The sequence below is a fragment of the Colletotrichum tamarilloi genome (genome assembly GCF_030869305.1).
Source record: "Colletotrichum tamarilloi strain Tom-12 chromosome Unknown Scaffold_4.1, whole genome shotgun sequence".
NCBI lineage: Eukaryota > Fungi > Ascomycota > Sordariomycetes > Glomerellales > Glomerellaceae > Colletotrichum > Colletotrichum tamarilloi.
Genome location: NW_026849387.1, coordinates 451,582 through 466,712, shown reverse-complemented (window position 1 = coordinate 466,712; position 15,131 = coordinate 451,582). Strand labels below are relative to the sequence as shown.

The 15,131-nt window shown below is 55.0% G+C and overlaps 4 protein-coding genes across 4 annotated transcripts; 1 reads left to right on the top strand and 3 right to left on the bottom strand.

The window, feature by feature from the left end:
- Positions 1-386: 386 nt before the first annotated feature.
- Positions 387-1,731, bottom strand: CTAM01_01792 (uncharacterized protein; the record flags this gene model as incomplete). The annotated part of the gene is made up of 2 exons (XM_060517833.1): positions 387-574; positions 624-1,731. The coding sequence occupies 2 exons, from the start codon at positions 1,729-1,731 to the stop codon at positions 387-389; spliced, it is 1,296 nt and encodes a 431-aa protein (XP_060387367.1).
- Positions 1,732-3,723: 1,992 nt separating this feature from the next.
- Positions 3,724-7,233, top strand: CTAM01_01791 (DNA polymerase family A; the record flags this gene model as incomplete). Its single annotated transcript, XM_060517832.1, has 2 exons — positions 3,724-3,898; positions 3,953-7,233. 2 exons carry the CDS (start codon positions 3,724-3,726, stop codon positions 7,231-7,233), a joined length of 3,456 nt encoding a protein of 1,151 aa, XP_060387366.1.
- A 568-nt stretch (positions 7,234-7,801) lies between these two features.
- Positions 7,802-10,040, bottom strand: CTAM01_01790 (ABC transporter; the record flags this gene model as incomplete). The annotated part of the gene is made up of 6 exons (XM_060517831.1): positions 7,802-8,425; positions 8,482-8,532; positions 8,594-8,673; positions 8,729-9,176; positions 9,242-9,738; positions 9,803-10,040. 6 exons carry the CDS (start codon positions 10,038-10,040, stop codon positions 7,802-7,804), a joined length of 1,938 nt encoding a protein of 645 aa, XP_060387365.1.
- Positions 10,041-12,488: 2,448 nt separating this feature from the next.
- On the bottom strand, positions 12,489-14,762 carry CTAM01_01789 (uncharacterized protein; the record flags this gene model as incomplete). The annotated part of the gene is made up of 4 exons (XM_060517830.1): positions 12,489-13,035; positions 13,088-13,368; positions 13,423-14,382; positions 14,439-14,762. The coding sequence occupies 4 exons, from the start codon at positions 14,760-14,762 to the stop codon at positions 12,489-12,491; spliced, it is 2,112 nt and encodes a 703-aa protein (XP_060387364.1).
- Positions 14,763-15,131: the final 369 nt, after the last annotated feature.

Sequence of the window (15,131 nt, the reverse complement as noted above, 5' to 3'; positions counted from 1 at the left end):
TGCACATGAATTTTTTGGCCGCTCGTGGTCTGTCCTGACCCTCTGTAGTTTTCTTCAAGTAGTTTCATAGTGCTCAAGACTCGAGAGTAGTCAGGAAAATGGCTGAAATGGGCTGTCATTTCGCTTTTGCTGTCCCTAAACAGGTCTAAGGGCTCCTCCGCTCGCCCTCCGTGAGCGCAATGCTGGTTGAACGGGTATCACAAGAAATCAATGACCAGGCCCTCCCGATTTCCCCCAAACGCACTGTAAATGCTAAAACCACGCAACCCTATGCTCTCCCTTGCTGTGTGTGTTCGCCAAAGATGTATGTACTGCCCGCGACTCGAAGAAGGCAGTCCAGGGGTGTGTTAAAATAAGTAATGGTGTAGAAGAAAAGGAAAAAGTCTTCAGGCTCGCTGTTTCCCTTTGCGGCTTGCTGTCATCAACTTGAGTTCTAGAGGCCAGAAGCCCTTCGTCTTGCTTGTGTACTCGTTTCGGTCCTTGGTCTCGACTTTTTGTCGGCAGATCGGGCACTTATTCTTAGTGGCGTCGACGTTGAGTGCAGAGTGCAGGCACTCGGAACAGAAAAGGTGGCCTGCTAAGCATTAGTGCGATTTCCCAGTATAGCGCAGGTTGGCACATACCGCAGTGTGTTACCGTCAACGCAGTGACATCGTCCATGCAAATGACACACTGGAAGGCTGAGAGCTTGACCCTGTTGTCTTCCTTGGGTACTTTCACCTCCTCCGACGCCTCATTAGGGCCTGCCAGATCAATAATGTCCTCATCCTTCTCCTTTCCCTTCTTCGATTCTTCCTTTTCCTCGGCAAATGGGTCGTCGTCTATGACTAGAGTATTGGTTGCTGTCTGAGTGCGCGTACCCTGGGGCTGTGATGTCCGCCGCCTTTTCGGGCCGGCAGAACCTCGAGACGGTGCAGAGGAGGGCGCAGCTCTCTTTCGCGATGTGGGTGCCGCGATCTCCTCCGGCTCGAGGTCGTGGTCGGAACTGAGTATTGTGGAGGCTCTCCGGCGCGTCTGTACAGGCATTGTGGCTGGTACTTGTTCGTCGTCTGAGCTGACGAAAAGCGATTCTTCCACCTCGCTCTCGAAGATAGTAGGATTTCCCGTCGGTGCTTGTCCTACAGGTGGCGCGGCGGGAGTGTTATTGCTGCTGTTTCTGGTGAAGAGGCGGTTTGGTCGCAGCGCCGTTTCTGGAGGGCAGCGATGGGGAGGATTTTGTAGGTTCAAGGACTGATTCGGTTGGTGGGTGCCTGGATAGGCTTGAGCTTGTTGAGGGTACGAGGACGGCGAGGAAAAGTTCCCATCAACCAGTGCCGAAAGGAACTCGTCACTGTTCAGGTCGTGGCCAGGCGTCTGCGGGGCGCCGTTAGGGAAAGGCGCTGTCGCGTCGAACTGCGAGAAATCCAGGTTGGCGGCAAAGTCTGAAAAAGAGGGTAAAGCTTGTAGGTGCTGGGTGTTGTCTGGTGTCAATATGCCCCAAGGGTTGACTGCGTGGTTACGAGACCGCTGTTGTTGCTGCTGTTGCTGAGTATCGGTGGCGGCGTTTAGAGGCCCTGAAGTCGTAGCCTGTGCGGGCTCTGAATCGTCGTCGAGCTCGATGGGTGCCTGACTACTACCGCCTCGTGCAGCACCCCGGTCCAGGCCTTGGAGGTGATTCACAGATTGAACAGAGGTAGGTCGAGTCGGCTGAGGCAGAGGAGGCGTGGGTAGAAACGGAATGAGGCCCGGCATGGGAGGAATTAGGAAGCGCCGGTCGTCTGCAGCGCGAAAGGAACAATGTCCAAGGTCAGAGACAAGAGGTTTGGGGATCCCAAAAAGACAATGATTGATAGACAATGTGCATAGGGAACAAGAAGGCAGCTAATTACCTGACAGGTATCCGCTGAAAGGAGAATGGAGGTCGACAAAAGGGTTCTTCGCCATGTCGAAGTGACGAAGGGAAAGTGGTGGAGGGGAGCGAAGAAGGCGGGATGACGGTTGGACGTCCTTGCTAGTGTCGTCAGGTCGTTTCGGGGTTTAGGCGTCGGTTCGGCGATTGATTTGTTGCTGACCAGTGGCAGCGGGCTGCTGTGGACGGGCAATTGCTCCGCGACCTGGACGTTCTGAATGACAGCTGAAGCGGCAACTGCGGCCGTGTGTGAATCAGGTCAGCAGGGCACTTCTTTTGCCGGTGCACTGGTGGCGACTGGATGGGACACTTGAGTTCTTCCAGGTTCTCAGCGGACTTACTCATGGGCAACCTGCACTAATGAGTATTTGTGATCCGCCAGGGTCAAATCTGAGAGGAAAACAAATGAGAAAGGAAAAAAACCAATAATGTCCTCGGATCAGGATGTGTACACTACTAAGGGATACCTCTGTAGCTGCCTCGGGATTCCCGATTGCGTCAAGTGGCAGACGCAGCGCTCGAGTCGTCAGTGGACAGAGGAGAAAACGCGACTCGAATAAGAAAAGAAACGATTTAGGTGGTCCTCTCCATCTGTGTCTGCCTCTGCTTTGGGATCTAGGCCGGTCCCGGCGTTGCACAACACGGCTACATGCAGCCAGTCGGTCGCCCAGTGTCGGGCAGCTCACGCACAGCGTTTTCACTCATTCATTGGTGTGATACGTCGCTGCAAAGTGATACCAGTTCCAAACTGGCTGAGGGCCTGAGACTGGTGCGGCAAGCGCGACACAACACAGGTGGCCGCCATGCCGCCATTTGAACCGGGCATCACCGACCCCAATTCTGTCCCACCGACACGAGGTGGGCGCAACACACGGCACAGGTGCCAAGTGTATGCTTCTCCAAGCAGCTTGGACGAACTGTGCCTGGTTCATTTTACTACCTACCATGTAGCATTACGGACTAGAGACATGCCTGCCCAAGATAAGGTAAACCCCCGTTAAGAGGATTATGACTGCCGGAGCGGGCCGGAGGCAATCGACCCACAGTGCCGACCAAAGTGGGGACGACGGGCGGCGACTGCCCTCGGAATCCGACAATTCGATACCCAGGTAGCCCAAGGCGTAGACCATGGATATCATGATCTAACTTCGCTACTTCATACCTTATTTTATGTGCTTACGTAGTAGGCAGATGAATGCACCAATCTAGTTGCAAGAAATAATGTTAAAATTCAAGAATTCACTTGAATATAATTATGTGTAGTTGCAGTTGCTCTTGCGCTACTCGTCTTAATGTGTCAACGCATGGAGGTCAGGTGCTGTAGCTGATCCTGCACAAGAATCCTGATTGACTGTGCGAATAGTGGTAAATTAAGATGTGCGATAGGTTGAAAAGACAGTGTCCTTCGGGATGACAGACGAGATATGAGACGCAATCCAACTGTCTTCGAAGGTTGGAACATTCCACTTTTGAGGTCGCTTCCCATGGCCCAGGCAGGCGGGAGACCCTGAATGCTCGCAAGGTGGGGGCGACCAGGTGAGCTGAGCAAAGCAGGCAATCCCAACGATGCCGATTGGCTGCCATCCTTGCAGCAGCACATGGACCCAAGCTAACGCGCCCCTCTTCCGCCCCCTATCGCGACGCCTATCGAAATGGTGACGGCAACTTTCGAGTTTTCGCCTTGCTCGTTGTTCGTCGCTCATTCAGCGCCGCACCTCTTAGCTTCCGCGCATCCCCTCCTTCGCATCCAGGTCATGCTGCGCAACCATATATCGACAATACGCATCTAATACGCACCCAAAATCGCTGCGGCATGCTGCAAGGACGATCCAGCGATGGTTGAGATTGCGAACCATGTACTGAGGAGTTCGACTGCGAGCTTCCTTCGCCTAGCTCGACACCATGCTTCCCGTCGCCTAGCATGGCGCTCTCACGTTCGGTGGCAATCCGCAATCGCTACAGATGCCTCCAAGACAAATGACATTGCAGAACCACAACAAAGCCTAGCTCGTACGACCATGCGCCTGCCTAGATGTATGTCTGGTCATTCGCTAACATCTGCAGTCCCGTCGCAAGCGCGCTTCAACGATATCGGTGTCCAGCACCTCAGCGCTCATGTGTACAAACAGCTCTTCCCCGATGGAAACTCCCCGCCACCTTCAGAACTTGTCGAACTATCGAAAGACCATTTGCGCCGGCATGATTTACTCGGCAAGAACACGGACAATAGCGACCCCATCGCCTTCGATTTACCAGAGCTCCAAGGACGCACATTGGACGAGCACTTCTACAAGCTGGCCGTCGATTCTGCCGAGCCGTACCTCTCTTTTGCCAAACAATTTGCGAGGGCGAGCGCACCGCCAAAACCGCGGGAATGGGTTCACCGGAGTGGCTGGACCAAATACTATCCCGATGGCCGAACTGAGGCGGTCGATGCGCCCGACGAGTCGATGCTCTGTTTTGATACCGAAGTCATGTGGAAGGAAAGCTCGTTTGCAGTCATGGCTTGCGCCTCGAGCCCGACGGCATGGTACGCCTGGTTGTCCCCGTGGCTCCTGGGCGAATCAGAGTCTGATCGACACCTGATACCGTTGGGCGACCCGAACAAGGAGCGTATAATAGTAGGACACAATGTTGGATACGACAGGGCGAGGATACTAGAAGAGTACGACGTGAAGCAGACTCGCAACTCGTTCCTAGACACCATGTCACTTCACGTCGCTGTGAACGGCATGTGCTCGCAGCAGAGGCCGACGTGGATGAAGCACAAAAAGAGTAGAGAATTACGAGATAAAATCGCGAGCGAAACAGACGACGTCCAGCTTGCGGAACTTCTAGGCAACAGTGCCTTACGGCAAGAAGAGGAGGAGTTGTGGGTGGAACGAAGCTCGGTCAACTCACTCCGCGACGTGGCCAAATTCCACCTTGACGTCAACATTGACAAGGCCGTTCGCGACGAGTTCGGCTCCCTCGACCGGGACGGCGTATTGAGCAAGCTAGACAACCTCCTCGACTACTGCGCTGCAGACGTAGCCATCACTCATAGGGTGTACCAGATTGTGTTCCCCAACTTCTTGGACACTTGCCCTCATCCCGTCAGCTTCGCGGCGCTGCGACACCTTTCGTCCGTCATTCTACCCATTAACAAGACATGGGACGCTTACATAAACAATGCTGAGGCCACCTACCGAGAGCTTTCTGATGCCGTTCAGGAGCGTCTCATCGGGCTTACTGAGCAGGCTCTAGCAATCAAGGACGACCCCGAGAAATGGGGGAACGACCCATGGTTGAAGCAGCTGGACTGGTCCGGCCAGGAGATCAAGATGGTCAAGGGGAAGAAGAAGAATGATCCCCCACGACCAGCCGCGAGACAAAAGAAGCCGGGCATGCCGAAATGGTACAAGGACTTGTTTCCGAAGAACGATGCCCCCATTGCCATCTCTGTACGCACACGTATCGCGCCTATCCTACTCAAGCTATCGTGGGATAACCACCCGCTTTTCTGGTCGGACAAGTATGGTTGGACATTCAGAGTGGCCTTTGACGAAGCAGAGGCTTACGCGCAGAAACAAATGATTGAGTGCGATTTCTCCGACTCTGACGCCGATGCGGCACTACTGAAAGAAGAGGGCATCTTTTTCAAGCTCCCCCACAAGGACGGGCCCACGGCACGATGTGTCAACCCGATGGCCAAGAGCTATCTCTCCTACTTTGAGAAGGGCACCTTGTCGTCAGAGTATGCATACGCCAAGGAGGCACTAGAAATGAATGCGTCGTGTTCGTACTGGATCAGCGCTCGGGATCGCATCAGGTCACAGATGGTGGTGTACGAAGACGATCTGTCGGTCAACGGTGAGAATGCGAGCTCCAAGAAGGAGAAGAGCGCCGAGGAAGTCCAGGGCTACATCTTGCCTCAAATCATACCTATGGGTACCATTACGAGACGAGCCGTGGAGAACACATGGCTCACGGCAAGTAACGCGAAGAAGAACAGAGTCGGATCGGAGCTCAAGTCGATGGTGAAAGCACCACCAGGCTACTGCTTCGTCGGTGCCGATGTTGACTCGGAAGAGCTGTGGATTGCGAGTCTGGTCGGAGACGCAACATTCAAAATGCATGGTGGCAACGCCATTGGGTTCATGACTCTTGAGGGCACCAAAGCAGCCGGCACAGATCTCCACTCGCGGACAGCAGGTATTCTCGGCATCACGAGGAACGATGCCAAGGTCTTCAACTATGGCCGTATCTACGGTGCGGGCCTCAAGTTTGCCGGACAGCTGTTGAGACAGTTCAATCCCAACCTGTCCGAGCAGGAGACAAACGCGACTGCGTCAAAACTGTACGCTACGACGAAGGGTACAAAAACCAACAGATCAGTACTCAGCAAGCGGCCGTTCTGGCGTGGCGGGACTGAGTCATTCTTGTTCAATAAGCTGGAGGAGTTTGCGGCCCAGGAGCGGCCGCGGACGTTCGTCCTGGGGGCCGGCATCACGGAGGCCTTGATGCGCAGATTCATCAACCAGAACGGCTACCTGACGTCGCGCATCAACTGGGCCGTCCAGTCATCTGGCGTCGACTACCTCCACCTCCTCATCGTCAGCATGGACTATCTCACTAGGCGGTTCAATATCGATGCCCGCCTCGCCATCACCGTCCACGATGAGATCCGATACCTCGTGAAAAACCATGACAAGTACCGCGCGGCGATGGCGCTGCAGGTAGCCAACGTCTGGACCAGGGCCATATTCTCCCAGCAAGTAGGCATCAACGACCTGCCGCAATCGGTGGCGTACTTCTCGGCCATTGACATTGACCATGTCCTCCGCAAGGAGGTCGACATGGACTGCATCACGCCGAGCCACAAGACACCGATCCCCCACGGCGAGAGTCTCGACATCACCACGCTGCTCTCCAAGGGCGCCGAAGCCCGTCTCGACCCCGCCATCGTGCCCGACCCCTCTCACGCGCCCAACTTTGACGGCATCGAGTACACGCCTCGCACGCCCGTCATGGACACGCTCGAGGACAGGACGACGGCCGACACCTTTTTCCTCAAGGCGCAGATCGCCAGCAGCGAGACGGAGTTGAGCCAGGTGCTCAAGGACAGGAGGACGGCGCTCAAGGCGCAGGAGGAGAAGATGATGACGCCCAAGCCGCCTAAGGCCAAGAAGGAGCGCAGCGTGTTGCCGTACCATTCGGACGCGAAGCTCGTGCCCACGATGACGGTCTCGGACGCGATTGGGAACAGGTTCTCGCGGTACGATGGGAAGAGCAAGTGGACGACGTGGCAGAAGGAGAAGGGCGTGGGCCGGTCGGGGCCCAGCTCTAGCTATAATGTAAGATGAGGAAGTGGTGTTGTACGATGTTTGTAAATGCCCGGACGGCAACCTCTGTCGACTATGTATGTTACCAGAACCTGGTGGTCTTGAAAAGTTGGGAGCTCGATTGACTGGGAAGAAGCGAGTTGGTGTTTTGATGTTGGGTCCTGGCGTTGAGTTGTACATGGAGGGACGGCAATGTTTCCGTTTGCGACGTCTGATACCAATCATATTTGTTTTTACCTCACGATATCCATACTGTATGTGTGTTCGTTCTCAGTCGACTCACTCCTTTGCCACTGTCCCGAAGGATTTTTTTGTATTTTATTTTCAATTATTGAGACTTGCAAATTAAGTGATATAAACCGTCTAAACCAAATGGACGCCATGACCCTTCCAAACAAATTATTACGCTCCCCCCTTCATCTAAAGACCGACATGGAGAAACACTATAGGACCAGGCTTTTGCAAGCCGTGTAAGATCAACTATACCAGCAGAAAAGACAGACAGACTTGAACCCCATTTATACACTTCCCGAACTTACACCACTTGTACGAGGCATGAGATAGCCGACCAGCGGCGTGGGCACCCTTCTCAGTTCTTCTTGATCTTCAACACGATCCACGCCGCGATGCGGTATCCGATGACGATGGAGAGCATGATGCCCACGTCCCTGCCAAAGTGGTTCTCCGTGTACCCGTACGTATCGAGCACGCCCTGCCCGGCAATCTTGCACTCGCTCGCCAGCGGGGTCTGGTACATGCACTGGCACCCGTTCCCGCAGGTATACGTGCGGTGCCCAAACTCGTTGTGCATCATGCCCTCAAAGACATACTTTTGGTAGTCCCAGTAGTGGAAAACATATTTGTAGAACGAGTTCAGAATGGTGGGAGAGACCATGAAGCCGTTTACGCTCATCCACAGGCCGTTTGCGAAAGCCACGAGGGCGAGGCTGATGACGAAGCTGGGGAAGAGGGAGACGAAGAAGACGACGAGGGACTCGGCGGCGAGCAGGTCGAGGAAGAGCCAGAGGACCCAGACGAAGAAGGCCGTGGCTGAGGGGCGGAAGTTGGAGAGCCAGTAGGAGATTACGGAGAAGATGAGGGCGATGAGGAAGAGGTAGGGGATGCCGATGAAGAAGTTTGAGATGAGGAGGGCTGTTGGGCCGTAGAGGCCGTTTTGGTGCTCCTTCACGTATTGGTCGCGGTCTTCGAGGAACTGTCATCCGCTCTTGTTAGTTGCTGTTATACGAAAGTGCAGAGGAGTTTGCGTACGCTTGGGACTGCGGCGACTGCCATGAAGCTCATGAAGGCACCGCCAAAGAACTAGTATGATGGTCAGTAAAGCCCGGGAATCAGAGTTGATATTGACTATAGGTGTACTTACAATGGCATTGGTCAAGGGGATAATGGACTCTTGGTCAGTCGAAAGGCGAAGCCAGACCGTACCCATCATGATAGCCAGACCTAGATCTAGTCAACACACCTCCTTTACAATCACACAAACTAGATGGCAACTCACCAGTGTACATGGCAAACCGGATCCCGTACGCCACAACATCCCGATAACTCTTGATGAAGCTCCGATGCAGCAACGTCAGCGCGAGACTCGGCAAGCCGGGCTTCTTCTCCGCCTGGTCGTCCTCGAAAGCGGTGCTATTCTTCTCGGCGTCGGCGATGGCAGCCCGCAGCTCCTTGGCCGGACGCGACTCCTCCCAGCCCTCGTGCATCGCCTCGAGCCTCTGCGCCGCCTGGCGCTTGTCTTTGACGAAATCCGTGTTGACCATCTCGAGCACGTGCTCGGCCGGGTTCACCTGTGTGGGGATGGGCATGCCGAGGGACTCGTAGTAGGGGACGACGTTGTCGACGGGGCCAAAGTAGTGCGTCTTGCCGGCGGAGAGGAGGAGGAGCTTGTCAAAGAGGTTGAAGGTTGAGGTGGAGGGCTGGTGGATGGAGGCGATGACGATGAGCTGTCGGTGTGTTAGTATTCAGGGTTTCCGTAGAAGTCAAGTTAGAGGCAGACGACTCGACTTACATTGCTCCGCTTGGCCACAGTCTTGAGGTAACTAATCACCTCAAAGCTCGCCGCAGAATCCAACCCGCTCGTCGGCTCGTCCAGAAACATAATCTTCGGACTCGTGATAAGCTGGCTCGCCACGCCAACACGCCTCTTCTGCCCGCCCGAGATGCCCTTGCGGATCGGCGTGCCAATGATGGTGTTGGCCTGCTCGTTGAGGCCGAAAGCGTTAAGCAAGCCGTCGATGCGCGCGAGGCGCTCGCTGGCGGGCAGCGAGGAGGTGCTGGAGAGGCGCGAGGTGAACAAGAGAGTCTCGCGGACGGTAAGGGAGCCGATGAGGGCGTCCTCCTGCTCGACGAAGCAGCTCATCTGGCGGAACTGAGAGCGCGAGGGCTTCGCGCCGTTGACGAGGACGGAGCCGGATACCGAGGAGGCGTTTGTTGGGCGGCCTGCGAGAACGTTGAGGAGGGTTGTCTTGCCGCAGCCAGAGGGGCCCATGAGGGCGCAGATCTCGCCTGGAAAGTTGTGTGAGTATGGTATGTGACATGTGAGTAGAGTACAAGGAATTGCAAGACGTACCCGCCTCCACGATCCCGTTGACATTGTCGACAATCTTCTTGGGCTGCTTCGTCACCCTGTCCTTGACAGTGACCTCGGTGCCCTCCCACGAGATGTTCTGGACAGTGGTGTTGAGCAGATGGGCGTCTACGGATCCCATCATCTCGACGTCGTGCTCGAAGAAGCTGTTGTTGTCGCCATTTGTCATGTTGGTGTGCTCCTTCTTCGCACCCGAGGCGTCGCTATCTCGAATCGTCATGGTGTTCTGTCCTTGTTTCTTGGTGATGTTTCACCGAGAAACTGTTGTAAGTCGATGCTCGAACAGGGAATCTAAAGGGGGGAAGTGCGTGTAACTCCAATGTTCAATTCACCACAATGTAAGAAAATCTTGAGATATCAGAGTAATAATGAAACACAACTATGATACAACCGGTCAAACAAGGAGGAAGGAAGGCAAGCGTTATATGAGATCCGATCCTTCCCCTCCACCCCTTCCTTCCTCCTTCAAAATCCTTATCTGGGGAACCGACATCCGCCCAGAGATGTAGCCTACTCGGCTCGCCAGGGACGGCCGTGCCGCCGCATCCACTGCTTGTGTTGCTTCCATGTTGCAAGGTATGGCGTACGGATACCTAGGGTGTGGGTAGGTAAGCAACGGGAGACCGGGGTGCGGCCAGGCCGTTTGAGGCTGAACCAGACAATAGGCTTCATTCCTGCCGCACTAGTAATCGGCGACCATCATGTAAGACGTCTCTTTTAGCTCCCATGCCACACCCACAGATACCCCGGCTCTGTTCCATAAGCCAAAGAAGGGGGAGTGGGAAAAAAAAAGAATGCGCCGAGGTAAGGGTGCAGCGCCAACACGCGTTGATGGTACCTTACACAATAAGGGACCTTGTGGTTGGAACAGCCATGCAGCGCAACGACGGGTGCAGCAGCCGTACCTTGCCCACACAAACATCCAGGCACGTTTATTGTTTACTGTACTGCATGTAAAACACAATAGATGGATGTGATTTCACTTACAAGAGCCCCGTTGAAATCTCGAAAGAGGTTGCCTGGGCAGGGTGGACCGGTATGTTCGGCAAGGGTTCGACGCCGCCAGAAGTACGAAGGCTCCTTTGGGAAACCTCGACCGATGCGGGTATCACTTGGCAACATCATGGCAATGACGTCGAGATTAATCCCCGAAGGAACCTTAGACGCTGCCTACAACGGGGGACACTTCATCTATCTCGCAGGAGGTAGCCGTGGGGGCCGGTTATCTCCAAGCCGCACCGAGTGGGTGTGACATGTCATGTTGTATCCATCTCACACGCAGGCGGGAGACGTCTTCAATGGGACAAGGACTTCTTTCATCTGAGCCTCTGAAGATGTGGCAACCGGTAGGTCCCCCCGACATCCCTTCCCGCCTTGCCGCCAGCCGGTTTGCACCCATCCCGCATCTCTCCCGTGCTACCTCGACACCAAATAATCATACACACAAAAACGAGGTTCCTGCCGACAGCCGAAGGGTAACACAAAAACAAAACGGTCCAATCTCTAGCCTTCCAATAGCGTGGGAAAGCGTGGGAAAGCGTGGGAAAGCGTGGGAAACAAAAGACTAAAACTCAAGCAAGGACGGGGGATAGGGAAACATCGAATGGTCCCCGAGATGAAAGATGCGCTGGAGCAGAGTTCGGACGGGAAACCTGTGGGTAAAGTAGGTAATTAAGTGGACGCCGAGAAGGGTGGCGACGGGTATCTGGATTGGCGCTCCGCTAGTTTGCATTGAGACAGCACACACTCGGATTACAGCGCAGACATACAAAATGAGACAACCTGCTTGGGTATTACTCTGCAGACGGTGTGCATGCACCGGCTGGCTACCTGGACAATACAGATAGAGTGGCTGCATCCAAGCCACGTGAGGCAATTGGACGAGTTTCATCGAGAATCTCAGGGAGGAGTCTCATTTCTCGACGCCGCCTCAGAGGGCTGAGTTTAGGTTGTCAGAATGTGTGGCTGTCTGCCACTCTACGTCGCGATCCTCCGGTGGTGGTGTGTCGTCGTCGTAAAGAAGAATGGGGATTAGCTTAAAGAACGGGGTAGGACACCACCACCCTTGCTCTTCACGATCCTTCAATGCTACGACATCTCCATTATGGACAGGCATTATCACAATATTAACTGGTGCCTGGAGTAGTGTGCATACAAAGCGGGGGCAACCAAGTCTTGGCTGACTCGAGATCTGAAATCTGACGATGGCTAGATCTTCAGAGGTGGCGGATCTCAATGGGACGGTGGGATCTAGCGATTTGAGATTTCCCGACGGGCTTTTGGGGGCTTAGAGATCTTTGGAATTGAATTTTCGAGCTGAGGAGCTATCAGGAAGCTCGAAATATGACAAAATCCTGCTCACAAATCATGGAATTAATCCTGGAGCCCAAAAAGCGCTCCAATGCTTTCCAGGTCATAGATTAGAATCATATTCAAAATTCCACGACGGTCCATGCCGCCGCGTGTATATTCTGAGCAGAGATATATGCCGTTCAGGCCAATATAAACAAGACAGATTTGTCTCTCACGGAGAACTCCTTTCAAACGCCCTCCACTGCTCGGCGCGCCTCCCGAGCTGGTATATATCGCCAACAAATCAACAAATCGCCACATATCACGCCACGCTATCCAATCCTATCTTCGTACGCACAAAAGACCTCCCCGGGCTCTAGCTGGGGAGGTTGTCGAGAGGCGGCATTGGTATCCCGCTCAACCCAGTCTCAATATCGTTCATAATCGTCTCGTCCGCCGCAATGCTGTTCATCACCTCGTCCTGCGTGAAACCCTGCCAGTACGTCGGGTTGATCTGCGACGCCTTCTTGGACCGGTAAATCTCCTGCGCGACGCCCTTGACCTGCCCTGAAGCGTTGCCCGCCGCCTTCCACACCGCCGAGAGCTTGTTGAGTGCGCCAATGTTGAGCCGAATCTGCTGTCGCAGGTCGTCGTCGTCATGGGGGATGAAGAAGAGCGCCCACTTGCTCAAGTGGACGATCGAGGATAGCGTCACCACGCAGGTGAAGAAGTGCGTGTGCGAGAGGAGAGGGACGCGGTGGGTAATCATTTTGCTGATCTCGGCAGCCGACGCAATCGTGTGGTTCGTGTGCGAGTTGAACAAGTCTCCAGACGGAACCGGTCGGTGCGGTGCGCAGGATGTTACAGACCGTGTTGGCGAGGAGTCCAGCTGAGAGTGGGGTTGGTGAAGCATGATGGATGTCCTACATCACGTCAGTTCAACAATGCTCACATACCACAGACGTTCAAACGTACGCATTGGTCATCATGTTGGCCTGGAAAATCATCTCATCCGACTGCAGCTTCTGGTTCAGGGCGTCCTTCTTGGACAGCGGCAGGTGAAGCCTCCAGTTGGTCAGAAGGGCCTCGATTCGCGAGAGATTCTCATCATCAGGGCCGTATATTGGTGGCACGCGCATGAACTTTCCGAGGTTCCGCCCTGCGAGAATGCGATACGCAAACGAGGAGAATTGCCTGTCGTCCCCGGAAAAGTCTTGGTCTTCCAAGTCCGTCAGGGTCAAGGGCGGCGGAATACTCTAGTTCAGAATCTTAGCCTTTGACCGTCACCCAGGATAGTAAGGAATACTCACTCCAGATAAATACTGGTGCTCCTCACACGGTAGGGCGGCATCGGCGGGGACATCAAACAGGAGGAAGTTGGTCTGGCGGTGTACACCAGCTACCATGCCGTCTACAACGAACAAGTCCCACCACGTCCTGCGCCAGCTCTCCTCCAGCACAGGGATACCGCGCCCATACTGTGTTGCATATTCACGGGTATTCAGCCCAAGTTCGAGAGCGATGCGCTCGGCGTCACCAAGTAGATTTCGGGCCTTTTCCTGCTCACAGCTGCCGTCGAGGCCTACGATTAGGAGGATCAGGGCTTGCACGAAGAAACCATCCCTCCGAGTCGTTGGATCTTGGACCAGACGCAAGGCCTCATCCAGAAAGCCAGCCCGCGCAGGTCCCACATCGAGGAAGAGGGCTCCAACCCACCGAATGGCAGCCAGGAGAGGCTCCACGTTGGTGTCTCTCATGATACGGAGCAGCCATTCCTTGGGTAAGGCAAATGGGTGCGAGGCATGGAAATGGTGATAAAAGGAGTCGAGACATCGTTCAGCCAAGGTAGGCACGGGGACTTGCGCAGGTACACCGGGCTGAGATTGACCCAGGGCCAGCTGGGTCGAGTTGAAGCCGATGGCAGCACCGAAAGACCGGTAGAGCTGCAGGTTTGAAAAGTTGGGCGTCGCGGCAAAGGTGGTGCTGGGCGTGTCTGGAAGGACGACGCCCGGGGTATTAAATGCCATTCCGTTCTGCATCGTCGTGGGGACTGAAGTGCCGTTTGCGCCAAGTAGCATTGGACAGCTATTGTCGCCGACACCTACGGTGGAAGTGGGGGAAGAAGACCGCGCTCTCTTGTTCGTATTGGCGGTGTTATTCCTCCTCGGGCCCTTGTAGCCGCGCCGAGAAGCGACGTAAACGCACTCGGACTGGGAGCTCAGGCATCGCGAGCACGGGTTCTGGCCGTCGCATTTGAGATGCTTGCTGCGCTGTCACAGAATAAGATTGAGGTCAGTCTTGGCCTCGCTAGGGATGGTACTCTCACGCCAAAGAGGGTGGTGCCCGTCTCGCCGTCACCGTCTCCACCGGAGCCAATGGGGAGCAGTGAGAGACGACGACGGGGGACCTGAGCTGACATGGAGGGGCGACTTACGCATGCGAGACATGCAGCGGGGACCGCTACGACGGGAGGCTGTTGTGCTTGGGATCGAGAATCACTGGTCGCCGAGGAGGATGCGTTTGGCGAGTCGCGGTCGGCTGGTGACTCGGAGTCGGGCACCATTGCCAGAGGGTTCGGGGACCCGTTGCTGTGTGTGCTGTGTGTGCTCCCCGGGGGAGGTGGGACTTCGGGCGACAGCGAGGATTGCATGTCGAAGACTATTCTTCGGGTTTGGTAATTGCGGCCGATTGCCGTGGGCTCCCCGGGATTCGTTATCACTCGATTGTGGAATGCTGTCGATATTCTGTTTCTCTCTCTGTGCCTGTCTCAATCTTTGGCCTCTAGCAAAGCGTGGGAAGTCGATGGGTGGTTGCAGGAGGGAAAGAAGACGCTTGGTCGGCGACAAAGAAGGTGCCAGAGGGCGTATTAGTATCCCGTTGGTAGCGAGGACCAGGAGAGCAGAATGTTTGTGACCTCTGGCCACCCCCAAACCATCGACCGGGAGGCAGCAAGGAAAGAGCTGCGGCGCACGGATACGGTGGGTTGAACCCGTCAAGAGGTGCCTGAACGTCCTGGAGT